The following is a 22,953-nucleotide window of genomic DNA, read 5'->3' on the forward strand; positions in this document are numbered from 1 at the left end:
GACATTGGGGGAATGCTGCTCATCCCACAGCTTGGAAAGACTGCTGGAGCCCTGAGACTGCAGGGAAAGCTGGGGAGTTTCAAAAGGATGCACAGAATTCTCTGTTTGAATCACAGAATCATTACGTTTCAAAAGACCTCCAAGGCCCAACCCCAGCCCACCCCACCACATCCCACAGTGCCACATCTCCACGGCTCTGGAACACCTCCAGGGATGGATGCTGACTCCCCCCCGGCACAACTTAAGGCCATCAGCTCTCATCCCAGCACTGTTAATCTCGGAGCAGAGGCCGACCCTCACCTCACCACTGCCTCCTGTTCCCCCTGAGCCTCTTCTTCTCCAGACCGACCCACCCCAGTTCCCTCAGCTGCTCCCCATCCCACTTTGTGCCCCAGGCCCCTCACAGCTCCACTGCCCTCTGGACACACAGCAGAGCACCGATGTCTTTCAATATCTTGAGATGCAATTTGATAAACTTCCCCCTGGGAAACTGGGGTTCAGGAAGAGGTGGGTAGGATGGCAGTGGGCATCACCACAAGGCTGTGTGCCGGGGGAAATGGTGACACCGTCCCTCCGCATTGCTCCACGGCCCAGCCTCGCTCCTGGCAAACCTCTGGGTGTTGCACAAGGAACGGGCAGCTGTGCGGGACCTGGAGCAGGCAGCAGGGCTGCTTGCCTTGACACGTTGCAGCGAGCCAGCACTTTCTAGTCAAACTCTTACAGCACAGCGTTACCCGGGCTCAAAACATGGAAAGGCACCGTTGCTCCCTGCAGCTCCCTGCGAGGAGAGTGCAGTGAGTCCCCAGCGCTCGGTGCACGCAGCAGCCCTTCAGACACCAGAGCCTGCTCAGAGAAACCAAGGAGATGGCCATGGGGTTACTGCTGTCCCAAAATCATGCCTGCGAGGAAAAGAGGAGCCCAGAGAGCAGCCTGATCCTCCTGCTGATGAAGGAACCGAGCACGTTTCAGGGAAGGGTCACGCTGGACAAGGATGCCTGGGGATGTAAAAGTGGCTGCAGCCCATGCTCCGGTCCTCCCCTAAAAATGCAGACGGGCGTCTCAGCCATGGGGCCGTCACCTGAAATAGCACCAGGACAGCAGCTCGGTGCCACTCTATTTGGAGACGGTGTGGCTGCTGAGCCCGGCCGCGGTCCCCTGCCCTGCTCTGAGCTGTGTGCGCTGGGAGAAACCCTCCTGGAGGAGGGAGCTGGGCCAGTTTTCCAGGTTATTTCATTTTCTTAGAATTTCCTTCATCGGTTCCATTTTATTATTATTATTATCCTTATTCCACTTTCTTTCTTTCTTTTCTTTTTTTTTTCTTGGACAGCTGGAAAAAACAACATTTGGGTCACCACGGCAACGTGCTCCGAAACTTCTGGTGGCGTCGGGATGCGCCAGGAGCTGCCGGGCTCTGTGTGGGGCTCTGCAATGCTCCCCACTGCCTGCACCCCACGGCCCCCCTCGCGCACACCGCGGGATCCCAAGGGCAGCTCTGCGTTGCTTCGCGCTGGACCCGATGCAAAACAAACAAACAAACAAAAAATCGTCGCGTTTTCAGGGTGTAAAAATGTGGGTGGGAATATTTTCCAGTGCGCGTCACTTTCGGCTGAGGCCAAACGCTGCCTTCTGCCATTCGCTCTCGGTGTCTGTGTGCCTGAAAGCTGCCTTCTCGCTGCGCTGCCACAGCTTCATTATGTTGCATCCCTCCCTGGTGCTGCCCAGCGGCCGTGGCCCTGCTCTGAGGGCAGGCCCTGCTCCCTGCCCACCCATTTTGGTGTAAAGTTGATGGAGAGCCAACAGAGCTCCTCCAAGCTGGGGAAACCCAGCCTGCTTGTGCCAAAAAAAAACCTCCACAACCGCAGCCCTTTGGCCACTGACATCCTTTGGTGTGCCTCAGAAGGGTGGGGAGAGCGGGTCCTGCACCCCCAAGCTCTGAGGTGCCCCATCCTGGAGGTGCTCAAGGCCAGGTTGGATGGGGCTCTGAGCAGCCTGATGCGGTGGAGGTGCCCACGGATACCTGGCTGCAGCTGGGTGGTCTTTAGGGTCCCTTCCAACCCAAACCGTTCTGTCGTGCCATAATTCCAGCTGGCACTTGCCTATGGGCTCACCTGACCCGGCTCTTTGCTTGGTAACCTGAATGTGCCAAAATCCAGCTGGGTTTTGGGATTTTGGAGCCCCTGCTGCACAGCTGGAGGTGCTGGGGGTGATGTGGGACTCCAGTGCTGGCTTGCCAAGAAATGGACTACAGCTTCATCACAGAATTCAAGGGCAGCAGTCCCTGCCACCATGGAGAGCTTCAAGGAGACTTCATTCACTCATGGCTGTGCCGTTCCAGGCATCAGTAGCTGAAACTTCCCACCCCTTCGCTCTGCCCGAATCCAACTGTTTCCCCTAAATTTGAGGAAAATATCTCTGTAAATTCCTGAAGCATGAGAACAGTGCAAAATACGTACTTTCTCTTGGATTAGCAAACAAAAATTCTTACACGTTTGTGGTTTTGGAGAGTTTCGGCTCTGAAGTGGAAAGGAAAGTGACATTGTATAGGGGCAAGGCAGCAGTGCATGGGGACAAAGCGCTCCCCAGAGCAAAGCCCATGGGAAGTGCAGCCCCACTATGGGGCAGAAGGGCCTCACTGACTCCCAGCCTGAGCTCTGCAGCCCATGAAGGATGGCTGATAGAGCAGTCTTCCATGGCATCATACATCTGGCTTTGGGTTGCTTTGTGTTGTTTTCTATCCTGGAAGATGCAACCAGGCAGAAAAAGTGGAATTTCCCAATTTGTCCCAAGGTTTCCAGATAGGGCACGTGGGTCTGCTGAGCTCCCCAAACCTCTCAACCCTTCCTGCTGCAGCAAAACCCTCGAGCAAGCACAAAGCCCTGCAGTGAGCTGTGTCACTTCTCTGCCTTTCAATTTCCACATGAGTCTTTCCAAAGGCATGTTGGAAAACGGAGAGCTTCAAAAAGCAACCCGACCTCCACAACCCAACATTCACCTAAAAGAGCATCCGTTGACCTCACAACCTTCCTCTCACCTCTCCCCATCACTCAGTGCTGAGCGTGAGGCCTGCAGGTGGGAGAGGTGCCCCAAGGCCATCCCATCCCATGGACTCCATCCCAACATCTGCCCTCAGCTCTGAGCACGAGTCACGGGATGGTTGGAACAGAGAAATGCCCTTGGCCATGCCTGGAAGGTTGGGAGCTCTTCAGAGATGGAAAGCCCATGGGCTGCCCAGGTTCACAGAGCCCTGGAGCAGAGCAGGGAGCTCTGCGTTGGTTTGTCATGGAGGTGGTGGGAAGGAAAGGGAAGGGAGACAGAGGGAAGGAGAAGAGGGGAAAAAAAAAACCCAAAAAACCTTGACTCAGAAACCGCAGGGAATTTTTTGCCTTTTTAGAATACTGGGAAGAGAGAAAATAGCCACAGTTATTCAAAGCATCCCAGATAATAACAGCCTGTTTACTGTTTGCATGCAAAGATGGCAGGCAGGCAGCGCGGCGCGGGGAACAGGAATGAGGAATTCGCCCAGCGCGCTCCAGCAGAGGAGGACGAGGAGGAGGAGGAGGAGGAGGAGGAGGGCTGGGGCTGAGGAAGGAGCAGCCTGCAGTGGGGAGAGCCGGCACGGCAGGCAGAGCCTCATTCCTGCACCCAGAGCAAGCTGGGGCGTGAGGCTGCATGCTCTGCCCAACTGGTTTGCTGTGCCCCGCAGTTTGCCCCTGCATGGGTCCTCCTCTATCAGATGCAGACCGGGGGAAATCCCCCTTTCTGCCAAATCCTGGTGGAAGGTGGGGATTTGGGGGATTTTTAAAGTGGTGTTTTCCATCTCGAGGGGATTGCGATAGGCTCCCCTTTCCCTTTCCAGACACAGCGCATGGCTGTGGAAATGGAGAGGAGAACAGAGGCGGGAGGATGAAGAGGCCCAGCCCCAGGGATGCTCTGAGGACCGAGATCCATTCTCAGCTGGGATGCAGGGATACAAAGATACAGGGGTGCAGAGGCCCAGGGATTGAAGCCACAGGAGTGCAGGGATGAAAGACTGAGGACGTGGGGACCCAGGGACACAAAGACACAGAGACACGGGGATACTGGGACACAAGGATCAGGAGCACGAGGACGGGAGCAGCTCTGACTCCCTCTCATTATTTTAGTTGAGAAAGCAAATGGATCCTTGGTGACCTCGCAGCAGGGACAGGGACGTGCCCTCACCTGAGCAGGACCTGGTGTGGGATGAGGGACAGCGGGTGCAAGCGATGCTGCTGATGGCACAACTCTGAGGAGACAGCGTGGGTGCAGACCAGACCACGAAGACAGAACCATCAGTTTTGGAGCCCATCTGCACACCGCCTCCTCCCCTCTCGGAGGGATTTGGGAAGCATTTCTCACTGGTGGATGCTGCTGCAGCAGCGTGGGCACCTGGGCAGGATTTTGGTGGGTCTCAGCCCCTCCTGCCTTCCTGGGCACACGCACTGAGCTGCATCAGGCTGCTCCTCCAGCTCAGAAACAACCCTAGGAAACAAACAGCTCCCCCGTGCTGGTGCATCCTCAGGAGAGGCCAGGGCCTCCTTGCTCCATTTACAGGGTGGGCTTCACAATTTATCCTTCCCTTTCCTCATTTGTTTTCTTTTGGATTTTCTTTGCAGCTCTTGAAAAGCCTCCTGCAAGCAGTCAGACCTGCATCCGGATTTGGGTAAATAAAGCAGCGGGTGTGAGCACTGCGGAATGCCAGGAATGCTGCAGCCCTTCCCAGGCAGCCACTGCACAGCTGTGGGGAGCAGGAGAGGGGAGGCAGCACAGGTACAGCCCTGGGAGGCTGCAGGAGTCCCAGTGAAGGCTGCAGTGCGGAGAGCCGGCTCACAAGCAAAGCAGGATTGCAGCTCAAGCCTTCCCATTGCTTTGGATCTCTCCAATCCACCCCTACAGCAATAGAGACCTGTCCCACAGCCATGGGAGCCCCTGCACGCTCAGCCCCAGGCACTGTGTGCTAAAAGGTGGGGTTTTTTTAATTGATTTTTTTATTAAAATATTGTTATACCAAGTGGAATGCTACAGCAATCTCAGTATAGGGCGGCATAACGAAACAGCCAGGTTTATGTTTAAATACTTCAGATAACTTAAAATGCACAAACAAGAACTCATCGTCTTTGGCAGGAAAATAAAAAAAGTTCACAGCACAAAAAAAAAAAATACTTAAAAAGAAATAACAATATTAATATAAAATATATTAACTTGTGGGGATTTTTTTCCTTTTTTTGTTTTGTTTTGTTTTCTACTTTGTAAACAATGCATGAGAACAGAACGCATTTTTTACGTGTCTGAGAGAGAAAATAAAACATGCAGTTGTCCAGCAAATGCACACATTTGAAGGAGAAAGAAAAATAAAATAAAATAGAGATGTATGAAGGGCAGGGCTGGGAAGTGTCTGAGTTCTGAGGGCCGAGCAGTCGGTGTTGGCTACAGGCAGAAGCCAGCTGCCAGTAGAGGGGCACACGGCCCCACGTCCCACCAGGCCATGGGACACGTTGCTCCACTCTGAGCATCTCACCTCCTGCAGGTTTATCCTCAGACTTCTTTCTTTCTATTATTCATTTTTCCTTTTTCGTTTCATTGTTCCCCATTCTCTCCCTTTGTGAGGAAGCACGGGATGCGCCCAGGGCTCTCCCAGCAGCTCCTGAGATGGGGATTGGAGATGGAAAGGAGCTGATGAGGGAGAGATGGGAAGAAAGCCCAGGAGAGGAGGAGAAGGAGCCTGAAGTGATAAATACGTTTGCTCCTGTCCTACAAAACAGGGGTGTATTTACAGGGAGTCGCATCTTCTGGGTGACCAGGGCCCAGGCACTCCAGTGCCCCTGGGGCCGTGCGTAGGGCACACAGTGGGGACGGTGGCAGAGATGGGACGTGGAGGACCGCGCTGTCACCGCTCCTCTTTGGCCAGTTCCATCGTCATGACAGTGGGTCTCCCTGGCCTGGGAGCTGGAAAGTTGAAGCCAAGAGGCCAGTAGAGCCTTAAATCAAGATCTCCACCATGTCAGACAGGTCTGGGGCTCTGGGGACGGTTGAGCTCTCTGCAGAGAAACGAAGTGAGAATGTGAGATCTGGAGAAGGCAGTACAATTGTCCTCCTGGAGCTGGACTGCTTCAGTGCCCAGATTTACAGTTGCAATATGAAGCCCAGCCCTGTTCTCTGTGTCCCCCACAACCCTTGGAGCATCCATGGGGACCACAGGACTCACCTGTTGAGCTGGCTGGGCACTCTGCACCCTCACCCCGGCTCTGTGCCGTCCCATCTGTCTGTGTGCTGCCGTCCTTGCTGCCATGCTTGGCATGGGAGGGCAGGGGCACAGTGGCGGGCACTGATGCTGCCTCATCTGCAGTAGTTTTGCCTGCTGGAGGAACAGCATTAGGAATTTGTCAGCATGGGAGAAATCCCACCCAAATTCCCCAGTTACTGAGAGCCATCTCTAAAGTGGCAAGGGGAAATTTTAGGCTGCTCTCCGCTGGAGGCAAAGAGGGCTGGGATCCCCATTTACCTGTGCTGCCACGGGATGAGCCTTCTGCAGCAGAGGCAGCGAAGACAGATGGTACAGATTTGGCCGGACGCAGGGAGCCTTGCAGGGCTTTGCTGGGGTCCCTCCGTGAGCGCTGCTGCAGGACTTTGATGACGGCATCTTTCTCCAAGATTTGGGCATGAAGGGCTTTTAACCTGGAGAGATGAAGAGGGAGAAGCTGAGATGGGAAGGAGGAACCTTGCGACGGAGCCAAAGCCTTGGGTAAAAACCTCACGGGGGTCACTTGGCCCATTGAGCATGCACGCAGCTCGCAGCGCCCAACAAGCAGCTCACTGGGAAGGTGGGGTACCTGTTCTCCATCTCCTGGTGCTTGTGGTTGGCCAGCAGGAGGTCCTCGTTGAAGCTGCTGTTGGGTGAGTGCCGTGGCGAGTGGCTGATGAGGGTGGTGTCCCGCTGGGCGGCAGCAGTGGCAGCAGCATCCATGGCAAACTGCCTCATGGTGCACTCCTCCAGGTACTTCTGCTCCCACTTGGTCATGTCAGCCTCCAGGGCCAAGATCTTCTCCTCCTTCTCCCTCAGCTGCTCCGACAGCCTGTGGGCGCTCAGCTCGGGGGTCCCTCCACCACCTGCGGTTCCCACTTGCCTCTGCAACAGTCAAGAAAAGACCCAGAGAGAAGGTGAGGAGACGCTGGGACGCAGATCGCCAGCACCTCCCACCTCACAGTGCCCAGGACGCCCTCACCTGCTGAGCCCGCAGCATCTTCAGCTCCTGCTCCAGGCGGGTGCGCAGCCGCAGCTCGAGCTGCTCCCGCTTCTCGCAGGCAGCCTGCAGCTGACCCAGGGCTGCCTGCAGCCTCTCCACCTTCTCCACGTACGCCCGCTTCTTCCGCAGCTCGGCCTCTGCCTTGGCTGCCCGTGCCTGAGCGCTGCCCAGCGCCTGTTCCAGCAGCTCTGCCCGCCGGCGCTGGTCCTCGTTGGCGCTGCGCAGCAGGGAGGCTTCCCGCTCCAGCTTCTCCTTCTCCTGCTGGTGCTCATAGCCTGCAAAAGAAAACCCGACTAAGTCTTGGAGACGCGACGCTGGAGGATGAGAAGGCCTACAGAGGCCTCCCAAAAGAGGCTGTGCCCACAGGTCTCCATTCAGCTGAGTGGTGTCAGCAGCCCTCACCCAGCACACCTCGTGTGCCGGGGTCAGGTGGCAACCCTACAGCACACATTTCAGAACACAGACGTGCCCTGATGGACTGAGACACCAGCATGGACACTTGCTGCATCACAAAGCCTCCTTTTGGCAAATTCCAGCCAAAAATTTGGCCTGCGATGAGAAAATCTGTCCTAGGTTACACCAAGGAAGGTGACACAATTCCTCCCCCACAACACCAACACCAGCTCTCTGATGCAATAACATTTAGGAGAAATAGAAATATGGATTTTACTGCATTTTTTCCCCCCAGATAAGAAATTCCAGCTTGCAGAGAAGAGAAGCACGGGAAGGGCTGGGCAAGCAGGGGGAGGGAGTGCGGACTTTGTGCTGGAAGAGCCGGCGCATGGCGGCAGGAATGTGGAGAATGCAGGTCACCCCGCCGGCCGGCCGGGATTAATGGCTCGCATCCAGCGCCCTGAGCAGCACAGCACTCCCAGGGGAAGGGCAAAAAGCTCCCACCCCCCCCCCCACCTCTTCCTCCAGCATAAAGGCTTCTGCTCTGAGTCCCTGCTGTGTCAAATCAGGCAAAGCCGAGCCCCAGGGGACTTACTCTGCGCCAGGAGCTTTGCCACCGTGCCCTGGTTGCTCTCTTGGTTCTCCTGAGTCTTGCTGGCCAGCTGCTTGTTGGCCGATTCCAAGCGTTCTGGTGTAAAAATAAAAATTAAACAAAAAATAAATTAGATTTAAAAGACTGTCTTGGACAGATGGAGCAGAATCCCAACCACCTACCCCCTCCCACCTGTGGAAACACTCAGACTAATAAAACTGCTAAAAAGAAGCATACTGGGGAAAGGCTGATGGACAGAAAGGGCCTCCAGGAAGAAGAGAGAAGAAAGGTCTGGAATTGGGAACTGGGGCACAGGAGCCACTGGGTCAACCCAATGGACCTGTGGGCCGCAGCCGCTCTTCACCTTTCAGGTCTCGGTTGAAGTCCTGCAGCCGCCGCATCTCCCCATCCCTCTTGGTCCTCATGGCTTTCTCCAGTGCTTCCCGCTTGGAGGACGCCTTCATGAGGTTTTCGTAATCCTCTGAGATGCGCTGGATCTCCGTTTCCAGCTGGGGAGGAGGAAGTGACGGGCGGGGGTGAGATATTTGTGGAATGAGGAAAAGAAAGGCAGATGCTGGCGAAACATTGCCCAGCCTCAGGACCCGTCCTGCACTGCCGACAGGGCTCAGCAAACCCACAGAGGAGCCTCAGAGGGAGAAACCCCCACTGTAACACAGGTTTTGGGACATAACCCCCTTTTGTTTTGCTTTCAGCCTTGTGGGTGCAGAGGGAGTTCTCCTGCCTTAGCGTGGATTTGGCTGAGTGCGCTCCCCCTGGGGCTGGCCCAGCTTCTCCCCGTGCCTCCCAGTGTCCGTCTGTCCGGCAGGGAACAGCCCTGCCCTTGTGCAAAGCTGCACAAAGGGCTTTCTGTGGTGGCCGGGCACGCTCCTGGGCCGGGTGGAGACAGCCTGAGTGCTACTGGAAGCTCAAAATGGGCTCTTTTTCCCCTCGCTTCCACACTTGGCCAAGGAGCTGCGCTGCCACCGAAGCACAGCTGCTTGCTGTAGGGGGCAGCCGGTGGAGGGAGGGGGCAGAGATTAAACCACAAAAGGGGGTGAATTTTTATAGCAGCTGCTTGATCCTGCCCCAGGCGGCATGGAAGCAAATGCACAAGCTCTCCCAAAAACAAGGGACAAAGCCACGCTGTGCAGATGAGGCCATTCCTGGGTGTACCTGCTCGCAGCCCAAATCTGCTGCCTGTGACACGGCAGGGCAGGAGGTCACAGAGCCATTCCCTCCTCCCCAGAGGATGGATGCCAGTGGGTGAGGCACTGCGTAGGAGCAGAAGCGAGCCGAGCATCTGCGCTCATTGCCCACATCCCAAATAAACAGTGGGGCTGGGGTCCTGCACCTCCAGCATGCTGACAGGGAGCAGAGGCCAGCTCACCTTCTGGATTCGGCTGGCTTTCTCCGTGCAGCTCTCCAGCTCCCGCCGCAGCCTCTCATTGTCCAGCAGCAGCCTCTCATTCTCCCGCAGCACCGCATCCACCTGGGCCAGCCGGCTGCCAGCTGAGGCTGCCTGTGCACTCACCAGGGCCTCCACACCAGCAGGGCTGAGCGAGCCCAGCGTGCTCGGTGGGGGCAGGAACGCTGCGGGGACGGGCGCTGGCATCAGCCTGCTGTGGGGGAAAGAGAGATGCTCAGCATCGACCACCTCAAGCTCCCATGTTCTCATCCTCCAATTGACCGGTGTGGATACGCAGAGCTCCTGCAGCACCCGGGGGTGCTCTATGGACAAAAGAGGTGCTGGGTGCCCCCTGGCCGTTCTCAAAAGGATAAGAGAGGCTCTGCCGGCACCCAACCTGCCCTGCACAGCTGGGAAGGGTTGGCTTTGGCACTCACCCATGAGCACACAGAATACGAAGGAAACCCTATCTGATGGTGCTGTCTGCAGCTTGAGCACCTCCCCATCCAGGATTTAAGCACCTGAGAACACCAGGACTTGACTGCTAGGTCAGGGGGGCTCGGTCCCACCCTGCTGCTGGGTGATGCAGTCAGGAAAAACCTCAGCAAAGGATGAGTGTTGGAAGCCTGCAGCACTACTTCTCATTTTTTTCTGGGCAAAGAGAGCATTCCTGGCAGGGCTCCTGGCTCGAAGCCTTGCCACCACACTGTTAATACATCCTCATTCTATCACCCAGAGTTCCTCGACATCCCATGGCTGCCTCAGCCATCCTGAGCCATGCAGCCGCCGTGCTGGAGCCTGCATTCCTGTGGAGTGATCCAGGAGTGAGGAAGAACAAATGCATCTTCCTCACAGCTCCCCTTCCCCTCTTTGTTCCCTGGAAGGAGAGCATTTCCTGCCAGAGATGCTATCACTCCCTGCCTTGGTAAGTCAGCTCGGAGCTCCTGCCCATAGCGATTCCATGCCAGAACACCACACTTCCCTGAGCACCAGGAGATGCCCAGATCTCCACACCCACACATCTCAAAGCAGAGCCAGGCTTTGCTGGAAGTATCGATCGGCTGGAAGGAAGGAGCACTGCTCAACACTCCCATCCACACTGCTGGAAGGCACGGGGCCGGGGGCACCATCAGCCGGGGACTGCCGGGCAGCTTTTTCCACTTCAAGCAGCACATTTTCTTTCCACGCCAGCCCATGCCTGTTCCGAATGTAGCCATTTCCTGACCTGCCTCCAGCTCCTGAATTAACCCCGGATCCCTCCCAGAGCACTGGAGTTTTGGCTGTCGGTTGGAAATTCTGAACCAGCTGGGGCAAACCGGGACCAACCCGCACCCGAGAAGCGGCGAGGGGCTGCGGGTTACCTGACTTCGGGGTGTTGGAAGCCGGCCCCGTCCCGGGAGCAGGGCCGAGACAGGTAAGCGACGGCCGTCTCCTGGCCGGGGAGGATGTAGGGGTACTCCGGTGGAGGCCCGCGCGGCTCCGTCCCCTCGGGGCGCTGCCCTCGCAGGGTGTATTGCCGGGAGAGCTGCGGGTAGCTGTGGGACGAGCTGATGGGGCCGTGCGCTTTGGCCCCGTTCCTTTCCAGCGACATCTGCATCAGCCGCTCGCTCAGCGACCGCACGTGGCCGTGCTTCAGGTCCTTGAGGGCGTCGTCGGGGCGCCGGGTGCCGCCGTGCTGCTGCCCGCCCCGCTGCCCCGCGTAGTACTGAGAGTGCGCCTTGGCCTCCTCGTAGCTGGGCAGCTCCTCGCCCTTGTGCTGGGGCTGGGCCGGCCGGTAACCGCCGTGCTCGGAATACAGGTGGTCGGCGTGGTGCTCCTGGCCCTGCGGCTCCTGCCGGGCAGACTGCGGCACCATCTGGCTCTCCTCCTGGGTCAGGCTCTCCAGCGACGAGCGGGGGCTGCCGGCCGTGCCGCCGCGCAGTGCCTGTTGCTGGATGGCCAGCAGCGTGCGGTTCTCCGTCAGGTTCCCGTAGCGCAGCTGCTCCTGGATCAGGCGGTGCAGGACCGTCCCGCTCGAATCCTCCGCCGTCCTCATCTCCGCCGCGTTCCGTCCGTCCGTCCGTCCGTCCGTCCGGGGGCTCTACGAGCGACGCGGGCACCTGCGGGGGGGACACGGGGACGTCAGCGGGAGGGGGGTCGGAGAAGCGCGGCTCACCCCGAGGCTGTGCGGCTCCGGTGGGACGGGGGCTGGAGGAAGGGCGGCACTTACCGGGGCATGGCGGAGCGGCGCGGCCGTGCTGCCGCCCGGGGAACGAGGCCGCTGCCGACTGCGGGCCCCGCCGGTAGCGGGGGCCGGGCTCGGGCGCTGCTATGCCCGGAATGCGGGGCCGGACCCGCCCTGCCCCGCCGCCTCCTCCTCCTCCCCGTCCTCTCTCCGCCGCCAGGGGGAGCAGCGGCAGCCCCGCCGCCATTTCGGGCCGGGACGGTCGGTGTCAGCGCCGGGCTGGGGGCTGGCGGAGGGGTTGGGGCCGCAGCTGCCGCCCGGGGGGGCCGCGAGGCTCTGCCCGCCAGCTGCCTGCCCGCATAAATCTTCGTGCCTGATCCCGGCCCCGAGAGACGCGCCATTGTCTCTCGGCCCTACAAAAAGCCGCGGCCCCATCTGCTCTGCCCTCTGCCAGCGCTGCTCCCCTTCCCCATCGCACCCCCCCCCCCCCGGCCCCCACCCCTCGTGCGGGCTGCACGCGTGCTTTGCGCCTTCCTTTTGTGGGGTGCGGCGGGTCGGAGCCCCGGGCAGCAGAGCCGCTTCCCCGTCGTGCGGCCGCCGCGGAGGAGCCGCGGGACCCCCAGCGCCCAGCGCCAGGCACGTCCGACCGCGGGGCCCCGAGACGGCAGATGGCCCGAGGGGCGGCAGAGGGGCAGGTGCAGGGAAAATTACTAATTAGATACGGGACATTAAGCTCTCATTCTTGAGAGAGGGAATTTGGCACCTTCCAAAGGCCGAACAAAGCCCGGAGCGGGCCGTCGGGCTCTTCCTTTTGCCATCCTTGAGGGGCTTTGTCTGGGGGAAGGAAGGGGACAGGATGCGGGGAATGCTGTCTGCTCGGCCAAACCCCGCTGCACGCCTGCAGCATCCTTCAGAGAGGCACAGATGCACGCTGCAGAGCTGCAAACCGGCCAGCTTCCCCTGCCAGCCCCAGCGATGGAGGCACTGGGCTTACATTCAGCACCCGGCCGCTCATTGATAACGGGGCCGAGAAACAAGAGCCCTGGGCACAGTGCAGGTGTGGGTGAGATCCCAAACCCCACCGGGGTCTCTCAGTGGGATGGGGGCACCCAGCTGCCCCCCTGGCTCATCCAGCAGCTTTATCTATGCCTGCGTCATCCCGCTTCCCTTCCTATCTCAACACCGCTCTATTTTTGGCAGCAGGAAACCCCTCCTGGGCTGATAACAGCGCTTTGGAAAGTGATCTGAAGAGGAAAAGCCCTCTGCTCCTCTTTTTCTTTCTAACACAGCAGATACGGGAAGCTTCCACCTTTCCACGTTCCCCTGGAGGAGCCTAACCAGCTGCTGGTTACTTCACACAGACCTTTCCCATCCATCCCATCCACAGACCCATGCAGACCTTCTGCCTCTCATCAGAGGATGAAGCACGTGGAAAGGTCGAAGCAGCTCCCAAAGGCCAGACTTGGCAGTTTTGCAGGGAAGGGATGCAGGGCTGCTGTTGGAGATGGAGATGCACGGTGGTGTGCCATGTCCTTGCTCGAAGGCAAGATGCTTGGGATGCTTGCGATTGCCCATTGCCGCCCCAGAGCTTCAGATCCTCTTAGCCGTGAGATTAGACATCAGATGTGCTGGTATCTCTACTTTTAGGAATGGGCCAGCAGAACCGGTGGAATTTTTAGAGGAAGGATGAACAAACAGGCTTATGGAGCAGAAGACACAGAAGTGGTTTCACCGTGGGGAGAAGCAGCTCCCTGCAGCCCCAACCCCAAAACGCAGGGCTAAGTGCAGGTGTTGGAGCTCCGGGCTCCTCGGTGACACACAGCTCGGCGATGCCAAACCCTGCTGCTGACCTCATCGTCCAGCCTTATCGGTGAGGCGTTGGAGCGGGCTGAATGAGCCAAGAAAATACTTGTGGGATGAGATCACCTTGGCTTTCTTCGTGGCTCCCAACTGCCACTCCCGAGCCCCGAAGCTGGGGAGGATGCGTGTGATGGAGAGGTTTGTGGCCAGCAAGGTGCTTGTGGAGGGATGCTGACAGCACATGGGCAGCCTGGTGCCGTGTCCACCGAGCCCCAGGATGCCAAAAGCCTCCTCCTGTCCCTCTCACAAATCCCTGCTTCAAAGCAAGAATTAAAAACAGGGCTCAAGTCGCCACGCAAGCACCTGTTCCCCATTCCCGCACTGTTTACTCATGCCAGGATCCATGTGGCATGAACCATTGGGGCTGCCAACCCCACAGCTCTGCGAACAGCCCAACAGTGACACCTCAAGAATGTCCCTGGGGATGTGTCCAGCCCATGTCACCTTGACTGGCACCATGTCCAGGGACATGCAGGGTGATGCCATGTCCTGCTGGGGTGCAGGATGGGTGCAGCAGCCTTGGCAGTGACACCCATCACTGCTGCCCCGTCATCCATTCTTCCTTCTTGGCCACCATCTTCCCAAAATCTTTCTACCTCTGCATCTCAGTGGGGGCTCAACTGGAGCGATGCAGGACCAGGGCTGGTGATGGAGGCAGTGGGTTGTTGGGCTGGTCCCCATGAGCAGCCATCCCCCAAGGCACAGCTCCTACTACACTGAAGCACAAATAGGCATCTTCTGTCCCAACATCAAAGACAAAGTGTGAAGTGCAGATTTCTGACTGCATTATGTCAGAAATGGGCTGGTGTCCTTCTCTTCTCTGCATTTTAACCCCATCCCCCTGCACCTCCCCCCCCCATTCTTGAAATGAGTAATTTCCACTCCTGGATGTTAACTTGTCCTTTTCTGCTCCTGCCAGCAATAATTTGGCCACATTCTCACCTTTGTGGCATTTTCGCTCTTTCCTGAGAAATGCAGATCTCTGGGTGTGATTTCCTGCCCACAGGAGGGCTGGCGGGGAGGAGGTTGCAGGACAGAGGAGGGCTGTGGGGTGACACAAGAGCAACTCCTGTCACATTTGCAGCCCTGTGGGCTATGGGACACCTCCTGTGGGAAGGTTGGCTTCACAGCCTTTTTACGGAGGGCTGGGGGTGGGAGAGGACTGAAAAGGCTGAGCCTTTTGGGGAGAGGTGGGGGGGGGGCCCCCCCAAATTGTTTTATTCTGGGGAACCAGAAAACCCCAAATGTCCTTTGGTTACGGTTCTCTGAAAGTTTAAAACGATCCTTTTGCCTAGGAGAAAATTGTGAGAAGCCAACACAACTCCTAAATAAAAGCCACTCGCAGTATCAGAGCATCCCTGGGATGGTGTGGTCCCTCTCTCAACCACAGGGTGGTCACGAGGCAGAACACCTCCTCACAGGCAGTTCTGTGCAAGAACCCCAGTCTGCAACTGCCACCTGCAAAAGGAGTGGGGGTTGCTCCTCCTCATTCCTCTTCTGTGATCCAAGTCACTGCACACATCCAGACTGCTAAGGAAGCTTTGCATCTTCCCTGCCATGGCAAAATCCTCTTGGTGTTATGCTCCTGGATGTTTAAGTGAGAACTAATCTGTGTGGAGGATCAGAGCTGGCCGAGGGGCAGATAGCAGGGAAAGAAAAGGGATGTTGACTCTGATGCCTCATAGCAACACTTGAAGGAGACTCAGCCATCTCCAACCCGTGCACTGGCTTGGTGAAATAAGAAATGTGGGGGTGAGCATTAGGCAGGGCTTGTTCTTCACTGCAGGGTCCCAAAGACAGCAGGAACTCTTCACCTTGACAGGGAGGGTGACACCAGGCTGTCACTGCTCAAAAGCAGTGGGTTGCCAGCAGGCTCATTACTGAGACGCACCTCCAGGCAAACCTCACTTGGGCACAAACAGTGTGAAATGTCCCTTGATGCCCTTGTCACAAATCTTTGACCTCCTGTGGTGTGTGCTGATGGTTGTGAGAGCAACATCTGGGCAGGCGTGCAGCGGGGAAGGTGAAGAGCATCTGCCTCCATACAGTTTCCTCAGGTCCAGCAAATGTCTGGAGGAAATACCCACGGCAAAGCAGGGAGGGGAACAGGAGCTCCTATAAGCCTGGGGCTAACAGGGAGAGATGCAACAGTGAGAAACCTGCAGGAGAAACATGGTGATACTTGAGCCTAGAGGCAGTGCACTGGATTATGAGTAGGTGTTGAAGGTAGGCTCTAGAAATGCTTTTTCTCTCCATTATATTCCATAACGGCACTGAAACGGAAGCCCTGTGACTGGCTGCTGGGAGAAGGGTGGGCAGAAGAGGATCCATGAAGAGAAGAGGGGAAATAAGAAGAAAAATAATGCGAGCAATACTGAGCAGTCGACAATACAATCCAGTCGACCTCAAGCAGACCAGGCCCCAGAAGAAACTCAGCCCCTCGAGTTCTGAGCAGTCCTACAAGCAGCTCAGTGAGAGTCCCAATGCTGGCAGAACAACCTTCCAGCAGAGCTGTATGTTTTAGCTGCTCGATGATACAATAGAAAACGCCTCCCAAGCCCTGGCCCACTGGTGCATTTCCTTAGCTTGCTGGAATTTCCGTTTCGTTCTTCCTCTCCCAGGCTCTTACCGAAAAATGGTGTCACCATGCGCGTCCCTTGGGCGGGCTCTGGAGGGAGGCCAGCCTCGAGGGCCCTTTGTTGAGCTCCCCGCGGGTGCTGGGTTCAGCTCGCTCCTTTATTAATCACCCAAGGCGACTGTGCTGGTCAAGGGAAGATTTACAAGGCGGCCAGGAAGTTCTTATTTTTACAGGAGTGCCTCAAACACACGCACGCAGTAGGAAAAGCAAACATTCCAGGCATACCGAAGGATCCGCGGGATAAAAATTCCCCAAGCAGCCCAGATTAAGACACTCCAGGCACATGGAAACACTCAAACCTGGACTCGGGGATTTAATGGTGTGATTTAGCAGGCAGCCCCTAAGCTCTGCGTGGAACAACCTGAATTGCATGGGAGAAGCCCCTGTAGAGGGGCAGGGAGGGGGGCAGCCCTTGCTACAATGAAGTCAGGGCTGACCCCATGCCCAGCTCCATGGGGGCACCAGAGCCTTGCAGCAGGAGTTTGCCTTTGGAAACTTTCAGCTTCTCTCCTTCGCAATCCAAGCAAGGGTTACTGAACCAGTGCAACACCTGGTCCCAGCCAATGGAACAGAGGTGGATGCTGCTCCAGCTCTGCCTGCCCGGACCACAAGCTGGTTGTTGCTCCAGGTCAACATGTTACCTCCTCCAAAGTCCCGTGGAGGTGATCTCTGCTTAAGGACACATTCCTCAAACACTGTCCAGGTTGGATGACAGCAGAATTTGGTCTCACCAGTGGCTTCCACAGGACAATCTGTCTCCTGGGTTGCTTGCCCAGCCTCACTGTCAACCGGTTCCCAAGTGCTGCCACATGATGAAGTGAACAACAGCAACATTTTTGCATGCATGGGTTTGGGTTTGCAAAGAAACGTAAGAAATGCAGAAGGTAAAGAGCTCCTGAAGTTAAGTTTGCTTACAGGAAAAAAAATCAGCCTGAATTACGTGCTTCCCCTTTCTCTTTTGTACTTCCCTGTCAAAAGATTTGTGCAGCATATTCACAATGGTGCCCTTAGTCCTGATGACATGTTGGGCAATAGCCTGCACTTCTGATGGGCTCTGCATCTCTCTGAGTGAAGAAGAGGAAGAAGCACTGAAGAACAGTAAAGTAAAAAGGGTCAGAGATCTTCATGAGCTGGAAATATCCTGGAAGCTTCTGGAAGAGCTGTGGAGGGGGCCGATAAGGAAATAAGTCATCTGCTGAAAGGGAGGGTTAAAGACAAGCACGTGCTTGAGAACATCCTAGAGAAAAATGCTCGTTTACCCAGTGAACGAGGCACCCTCCATGCACAAAGCAGATATGAATTGCCCTCTGTGCTTAGCCCAAATCACAACCCACCCATAGGCACAAGCAGGGCCACCTGTCCCCACAGCTGGCCGCAGCTCCCCTCCTGCAGCCACAGCAAGGATGCTCTCCAACTGGGTGAATTATCAAGAGCTTGCATCTCAGTGTATCATCTGAACTCTTATATTCATTGTCTCCTGTCTTTCCTGCCTCTGTTCATCACCAGCCAAGGAGTTCAGGAGACCTTTCGGTGCTGATGCACTGTTTGAATACAAACCATCCTCACAGAATGGGTTTTGTCCCAATAACTGCGACTGGCTTCAATGTGTCTGCACCCCTCTCCTTGCTTGGTTTTAACGGTGCTTCTTGATGGTTTTCCTAGCAGGGTTCTCTCCTGACAGCGAGTGGAAGCTTGGTAATTCACATCCACGCAGTGCAGCACATGCTTCAACTCACTGCAGGCTCTGCGCAGTGCAGGACTGAGTTCTGTGCCTACAGACATGAAAAATTACCATAAAATCTGCTCTTTCCACAAATGGCTCCTGGTGTAGATTTGATCACCCCTGCACATCTTCCTGAGATCAACTGTGATTTTTGGTCCTGTAAATTCTTGCTGCCAGCTGAGGCCAGGCCACCACAGCAGGGCTGGGGCGGAGCCTTTCCCGTGCTACACCACGAGCCAGCTGCCTTTAGCAAATCTAACGTGGCATTGCAGAGATGTGAGTCATCATCACCAGCCTTGTTTTCACAGATATTCTCAGCGCAGATCCGCGCCGCAGTATTTTTGTTTGCCCCTGACTGTCACAATATGACACATCCAGCTCACCCCATGATAACGAGACCTGGCTTATTAGGAACAGTAAACAAAATCAACTCTTTGCAGCCCGACAGCCACGACTCACACTGCTCAGAAGGTGGTGTTGGGTTGACAGAAGCCCCGCAGAGCCTCTTCCTCAGGATCATCACGCTGCCTGGCCATCTTGGTGCCGCTGCTCCCAAGGGCCTGCGTCCTCACTGGGGATGTGGCGAGTGCAGGTGGTGGTGGTGGGGATATTAAGGATGATGAGACTCCCTAAAGGGAGAGCTGACTGGGATGCTCTGGGCACTTTTTGCCTTGCCTTGCCTTGCCTTGCCCTTAGACACTCTTCCCTGAAGGCAAATTGGGATGGATGGGCAGAGAAGGTCCTAAGGCCACTCCACCACTGGCTGCATTCAGAGCAGGCACAGAGGATGGCACATCGATAGCTTTCCAACGCGTGGCCCAGGGGCTGCTGCCTGAGTTCTGGCTCTCTGGCCTTGGCCAGGAGCATGGCGCCTGCAGCACGAGCCTTGCCCTTCAGAGGAGCTGCTTTGCCAAGACTGGAATTGGGCCAGACACCTTACTGGCACACAGCTAGGCAAGACAACACAAGCCCTTGTGCCCAGTCCTTCTTGGTCCATGAGGCTGTGGGGACAGTGCTGTCCCTTCCGAGCTGAGTGATAAAGGACACAGAGCCCACAGGGAAGGAGGAATGTCTGGGAGGTGTTAGTGGGCAGCCTGAAAGACAGGCCTGAATTCACTTGCCCTGCTTACCCGAGCTAGGAGTTGAGTCCATGTCCCACAACTCTATATCCTGAGGAACAGAAATAGGTGCTTTAAAAGCATTCATTATTCAGGAATGGCTTCTTTGTACTCTGCCCAGTTTGACACTTGGGTACAAGACATGAGACTGTTCCTGCCTGCCAAATAGTCTCTTCCAGGGGCTGACACAGGGCCAAACTATGAGGTCCTCAAAGGAAAGCCACCTCTTCCCCAGCAACATGCTGCCACACATGGTGTCCACATGCACATGAGACTGATTGCCCAGCCAGCCATGCTGGAGATGGGGACACTCGGTGAAATACGCCCAGCTTGCTACAATGAACTATAAACACACTCTGCTAAACAGAAATGGGCTTAGATTTATTCCTGTCCCAAGCAGGAAACTAGAAGGGATAATACAGAATTAAGCTGTGAAGTTAACCTTCAGCTATGTAAATTACAGGGAATGAAAAATGCAGTCAATGTGAAACAGTCTTATAAATGCACCTTAACTACAGGCACTATATTGTACAGTGTAATCTTGCAAGCTGGGGCAGTGGAAAACAGCAAGCAAGTTTCAGCCTCTGAGCTATCTGGGGTGAAAAATATTTTTCCAACCGCTTCTGCTGTCGCACACTATTCCACTTGATAGGGAATGTACAAAATGGGCTGACCAGCTAAACACACACTAGTCATAAGGTAGCTATGTTGACAAATTGAATCATATTTTGTGGGATTATACCCAAGGCAAAGAATTTGGAAGATTAGCGACTGAGCAATGTGAAAGCGCTGCCAAGCTCATGTTGCTGAGACTCGTACTGCTGGTTTGGGAGCGCTGCGCTGCAAGGCCACGTGCCAAGCCCCTCCTCTCTGTGCTTTGGAACCAATATTTGCACAAAGTGAAGTGAAAGCACGGGCACCGGCAGCTGGATAGCTGGGGTTTTATCCAGGTTGTTTTTGTAGGGCGCAAGGCCCAGAGCCAAAGGACAGCGACGACGTAGATTGTGGCTGTTGAGCTCAGTGGAGCCCTGTTGGCTTTAGACCAGGGGTGTGAGGTGCTGTGCCACCCGGACATCCCCAACACATGTGAAATAAAGAGATTTTAATCACTGATTACGTGTGCTATTCTTTATATACCTAAAAGTATTCATCGTTCTTTAGCATCCAGATCAGTGAATTACATTGTTTCCACAGTGACACATATATAAAGGCAGGGACTTTGGGTTACACACCATCAGTGACCCCAGATTCTGGAATCACTGCATTCACTACCAGTATCAGAGATGGGACACGAGCAACCCCTGTCTACTTCAATGCCCAGTAACAGGATTCTGGATGAACGTGCACCAAATGCCATCATTTTGAGTCACTACACATCAGCGTTCTGAGGAAGAAGCTCAGAGACATAGTAAAGAATTAAGTCATGAAGCTAACCATCAGATTAAATTACAGGGATTGAGAAATGCAACTGTTGTAAAACTGACCTGTAAAGACACTGGATGCGTTACGATATATAACCTCCTGCAGTATGGCTATTATTACGTTTCCCTCGTATTAAACTTTGCAAGAGGGCACGTGCTTCAGTCAAACACACAGAATAACAGCCTGCCTGGTCCTGGTGAGGACAGGGACTGCACTCCAGGGCTCAGGGCAGTCTCAGCTATATGTGGCATGAATGCATGCAGGTTTATTTGGAGGCTGGATGAGTCTCACAGTCACACTAACCCCATTGTTATGGACAGACACTTTTCCAGCATCTCAAAGCCTTTAATGCCAACATTTCATGAAGGATTAAAATTATTATCCTTGTAATATTCTGGTGAGAACAAGGAAGCAGTTATATCAGGAGGGACAGAGAAACTTGCTTAAAATAGCAAACAGAATTCCTGAGATTTCCCATGTTTTTCTGCAATGGGAGGAGGAAATGGCAGCAGGGATAACCATGCCTGGTAGAGGAATCTTGCAGCCCTAAGATGGACCCAGCTCCCTGCTCACATTCCCACGTGACAGGACCTCACACCTACACATGGTGGGGTCCCAAAGCAGGCAAGAAATGGTGCCATCGTTGCTCCCTATCCAGTACCTGCAAGGGGTGCAGGACAGCCATGTGAGCCTTATGTCCGCTGGGGGCAGGGAAGGGGGGCAGGCCATCCTTCCTCCTTCCCTCAATTCCTAGTTCACAGTACATTGTCTCGTGGCCTCTGAGCCCTTGCCTTCTACCGGCAAATCTGACAGCACACAAAAGCAGCAGGAGTATTACAGATGAGACCTGGCTCTGCAGGACTAAGCTGACAAAAACCCTGAGGAATGCAAACAAACTCCCTGCGCCCCCTCCAGCTCTCTACTGCAGGATTTGGCTAAACTATGAGCACTGGGAGGAAGGGAAAGCAATCACAGCAGCATTTCTCAGCTGCAGGCTCTGCGCAGTGCTGCCATGCCCTCTGCCGGGCCCCAGTCTGCCTGTCAGACCACCCTTCCCATGCATCCCTTGCACACTGCCTGTGCCCTCACCGCTCTCCTCGCACACCTGCCTGCTTCCTCACAGCTTGGCTGCCACATCCAGCTTGGTCTGAGGTGCCTGCCATCTCCACTAGCCAAAGCTCTGAAACAGAAAAGGAGCAGCAATTAAGAAGGGAGGAAGGTCGCTCAATTAAATCACAACACCCTGAAGGCACAGAAAGTCCGCGGGACCTCCTGTGACAAATGCATCCCATGAAAATGCCAGCTCTGCTCTGGGCTTTTGAATTGACCCAGTTTGTTCTGCAGCTTCCTTGCTCGCCTTACAGCAATACTGACCCCTGGACAACCACTGGGCATTTTGGGAAAAGATGTTAGATAATAAACAGGCAGCAGTGCACCAGCCCTTGGAGTGAAACTCTCTGTAACTAGCTGACGCCTTCCAAGACCAAGCACAGCCTCTGTGAACTAGAGGGGCAAGAGACCTGTTTCTGCACATATCATCTGGCAAAAGCTGGAAGTAAACCCAACGGCCCCATGAGTAGGCTGAGTATTAGGTAAGACTTGCATTAACCTGAAACTGGGTTGCTCTGAGGCACTGAGCAATGTTCCAACAAACTGAAGCCCTGCCCCACTCCCACTACAGGCTGAGCACACAAGGAACAGCCTGCAGAGCAGCCACTGCCTCCGCAGAGGTAACAGCCACCATGCTGTGTGTGGGACACAAGTTGGGTCTAAAAGCAAAAACCCACGTCAGGAGTTCGTTGGCCAGCTCCAGAGCTAGCCACAAAGCACAAACGTGACGTGGGTGATGTGAGTTTCCTGGCACACAGATAACCCAGCAGGACAGGCTGCCTGCACACACCCCAACACACCCACACGGAGCAGTACTGGGCCCAGGGTGCCTCAGCAGGGCAGGACTCAGTGAGCTGAGGGCTCGCTTGTCCCAAACACAGCTTTGGGATGGTGTGAGGGTCCAGGCGGGCCCAGCATCACCCCCAGACTGCTGCTTCCCGCCCACAGCGCTGTGAGGCGCTCCAGAGGCCGCGCTTCCCGCCCAAACTGAGGTAACGCCGCGGGGCAACGCCCCGTCCGGCCAACCCGGCGACGAGAAGACATAAGGAGCAGCACTAGGAGAAGCAGATAGGCGCTAACCGGGCGGGAGACACGCCAGAAAAAAAAAAAGGCATTGAGCCACGCACGATGCAGCACTTCTCCCAGTTGCCTCCCTCACGACGCCCGAAAGCAGCACTGCGCATGCGCATACCAATGGCGGCCTATCCACCCTGCGCATGCGCATCCCCATTGGCGGCCTCTCCACCATGCGCATGCGCATCCCCA

General features: G+C 55.7%; 1 protein-coding gene across 2 annotated transcripts; it reads right to left on the bottom strand.

Annotated features, from left to right (window-relative positions):
- Positions 1–4,983: 4,983 nt before the first annotated feature.
- Positions 4,984–11,913, bottom strand: AMOTL2 (angiomotin like 2). Of its 2 annotated transcripts, none has more exons than XM_042878495.1 (10): positions 11,862–11,913; positions 11,014–11,751; positions 9,635–9,866; positions 8,612–8,756; positions 8,251–8,343; positions 7,242–7,537; positions 6,849–7,144; positions 6,521–6,693; positions 6,224–6,373; positions 4,984–6,056 (listed from the first exon to the last, which is right to left on the bottom strand). In XM_042878495.1, the coding sequence occupies exons 2-10, from the start codon at positions 11,685–11,687 to the stop codon at positions 5,998–6,000; spliced, it is 2,118 nt and encodes a 705-aa protein (XP_042734429.1). In that variant the 5' UTR covers positions 11,688–11,751; positions 11,862–11,913; the 3' UTR covers positions 4,984–5,997. The 2 variants fall into 2 exon arrangements, with proteins under 2 accessions (XP_042734429.1, XP_042734428.1); XM_042878494.1 differs by having other exon boundaries at positions 6,224–6,376.
- Positions 11,914–22,953: the final 11,040 nt, after the last annotated feature.

The sequence above is a fragment of the Lagopus leucura genome, unplaced genomic scaffold (assembly GCF_019238085.1).
Source record: "Lagopus leucura isolate 7727_CA_CO unplaced genomic scaffold, USGS_WTPT01 Super-Scaffold_100021, whole genome shotgun sequence".
NCBI classification, from domain to species: domain Eukaryota; kingdom Metazoa; phylum Chordata; class Aves; order Galliformes; family Phasianidae; genus Lagopus; species Lagopus leucura.

What these genes read in the sequence shown, in the direction of transcription:
- AMOTL2 (XM_042878494.1), bottom strand. Translation starts at nt 11,687, where the DNA reads ATGAGGACGGCGGAGGATTCGAGCGGGACGGTCCTGCACCGCCTGATC. An exon ending in AAGCCAGCCGAATCCAGAAG is followed by an intron (nt 8,757 to 9,634) that starts GTGAGCTGGCCT and finishes CCTCCTCCCCAG; the next exon opens with CTGGAAACGGAGATCCAGCG. An exon ending in CACCAGGAGATGGAGAACAG is followed by an intron (nt 6,694 to 6,848) that starts GTACCCCACCTT and finishes TCATCTCTCCAG; the next exon opens with GTTAAAAGCCCTTCATGCCC.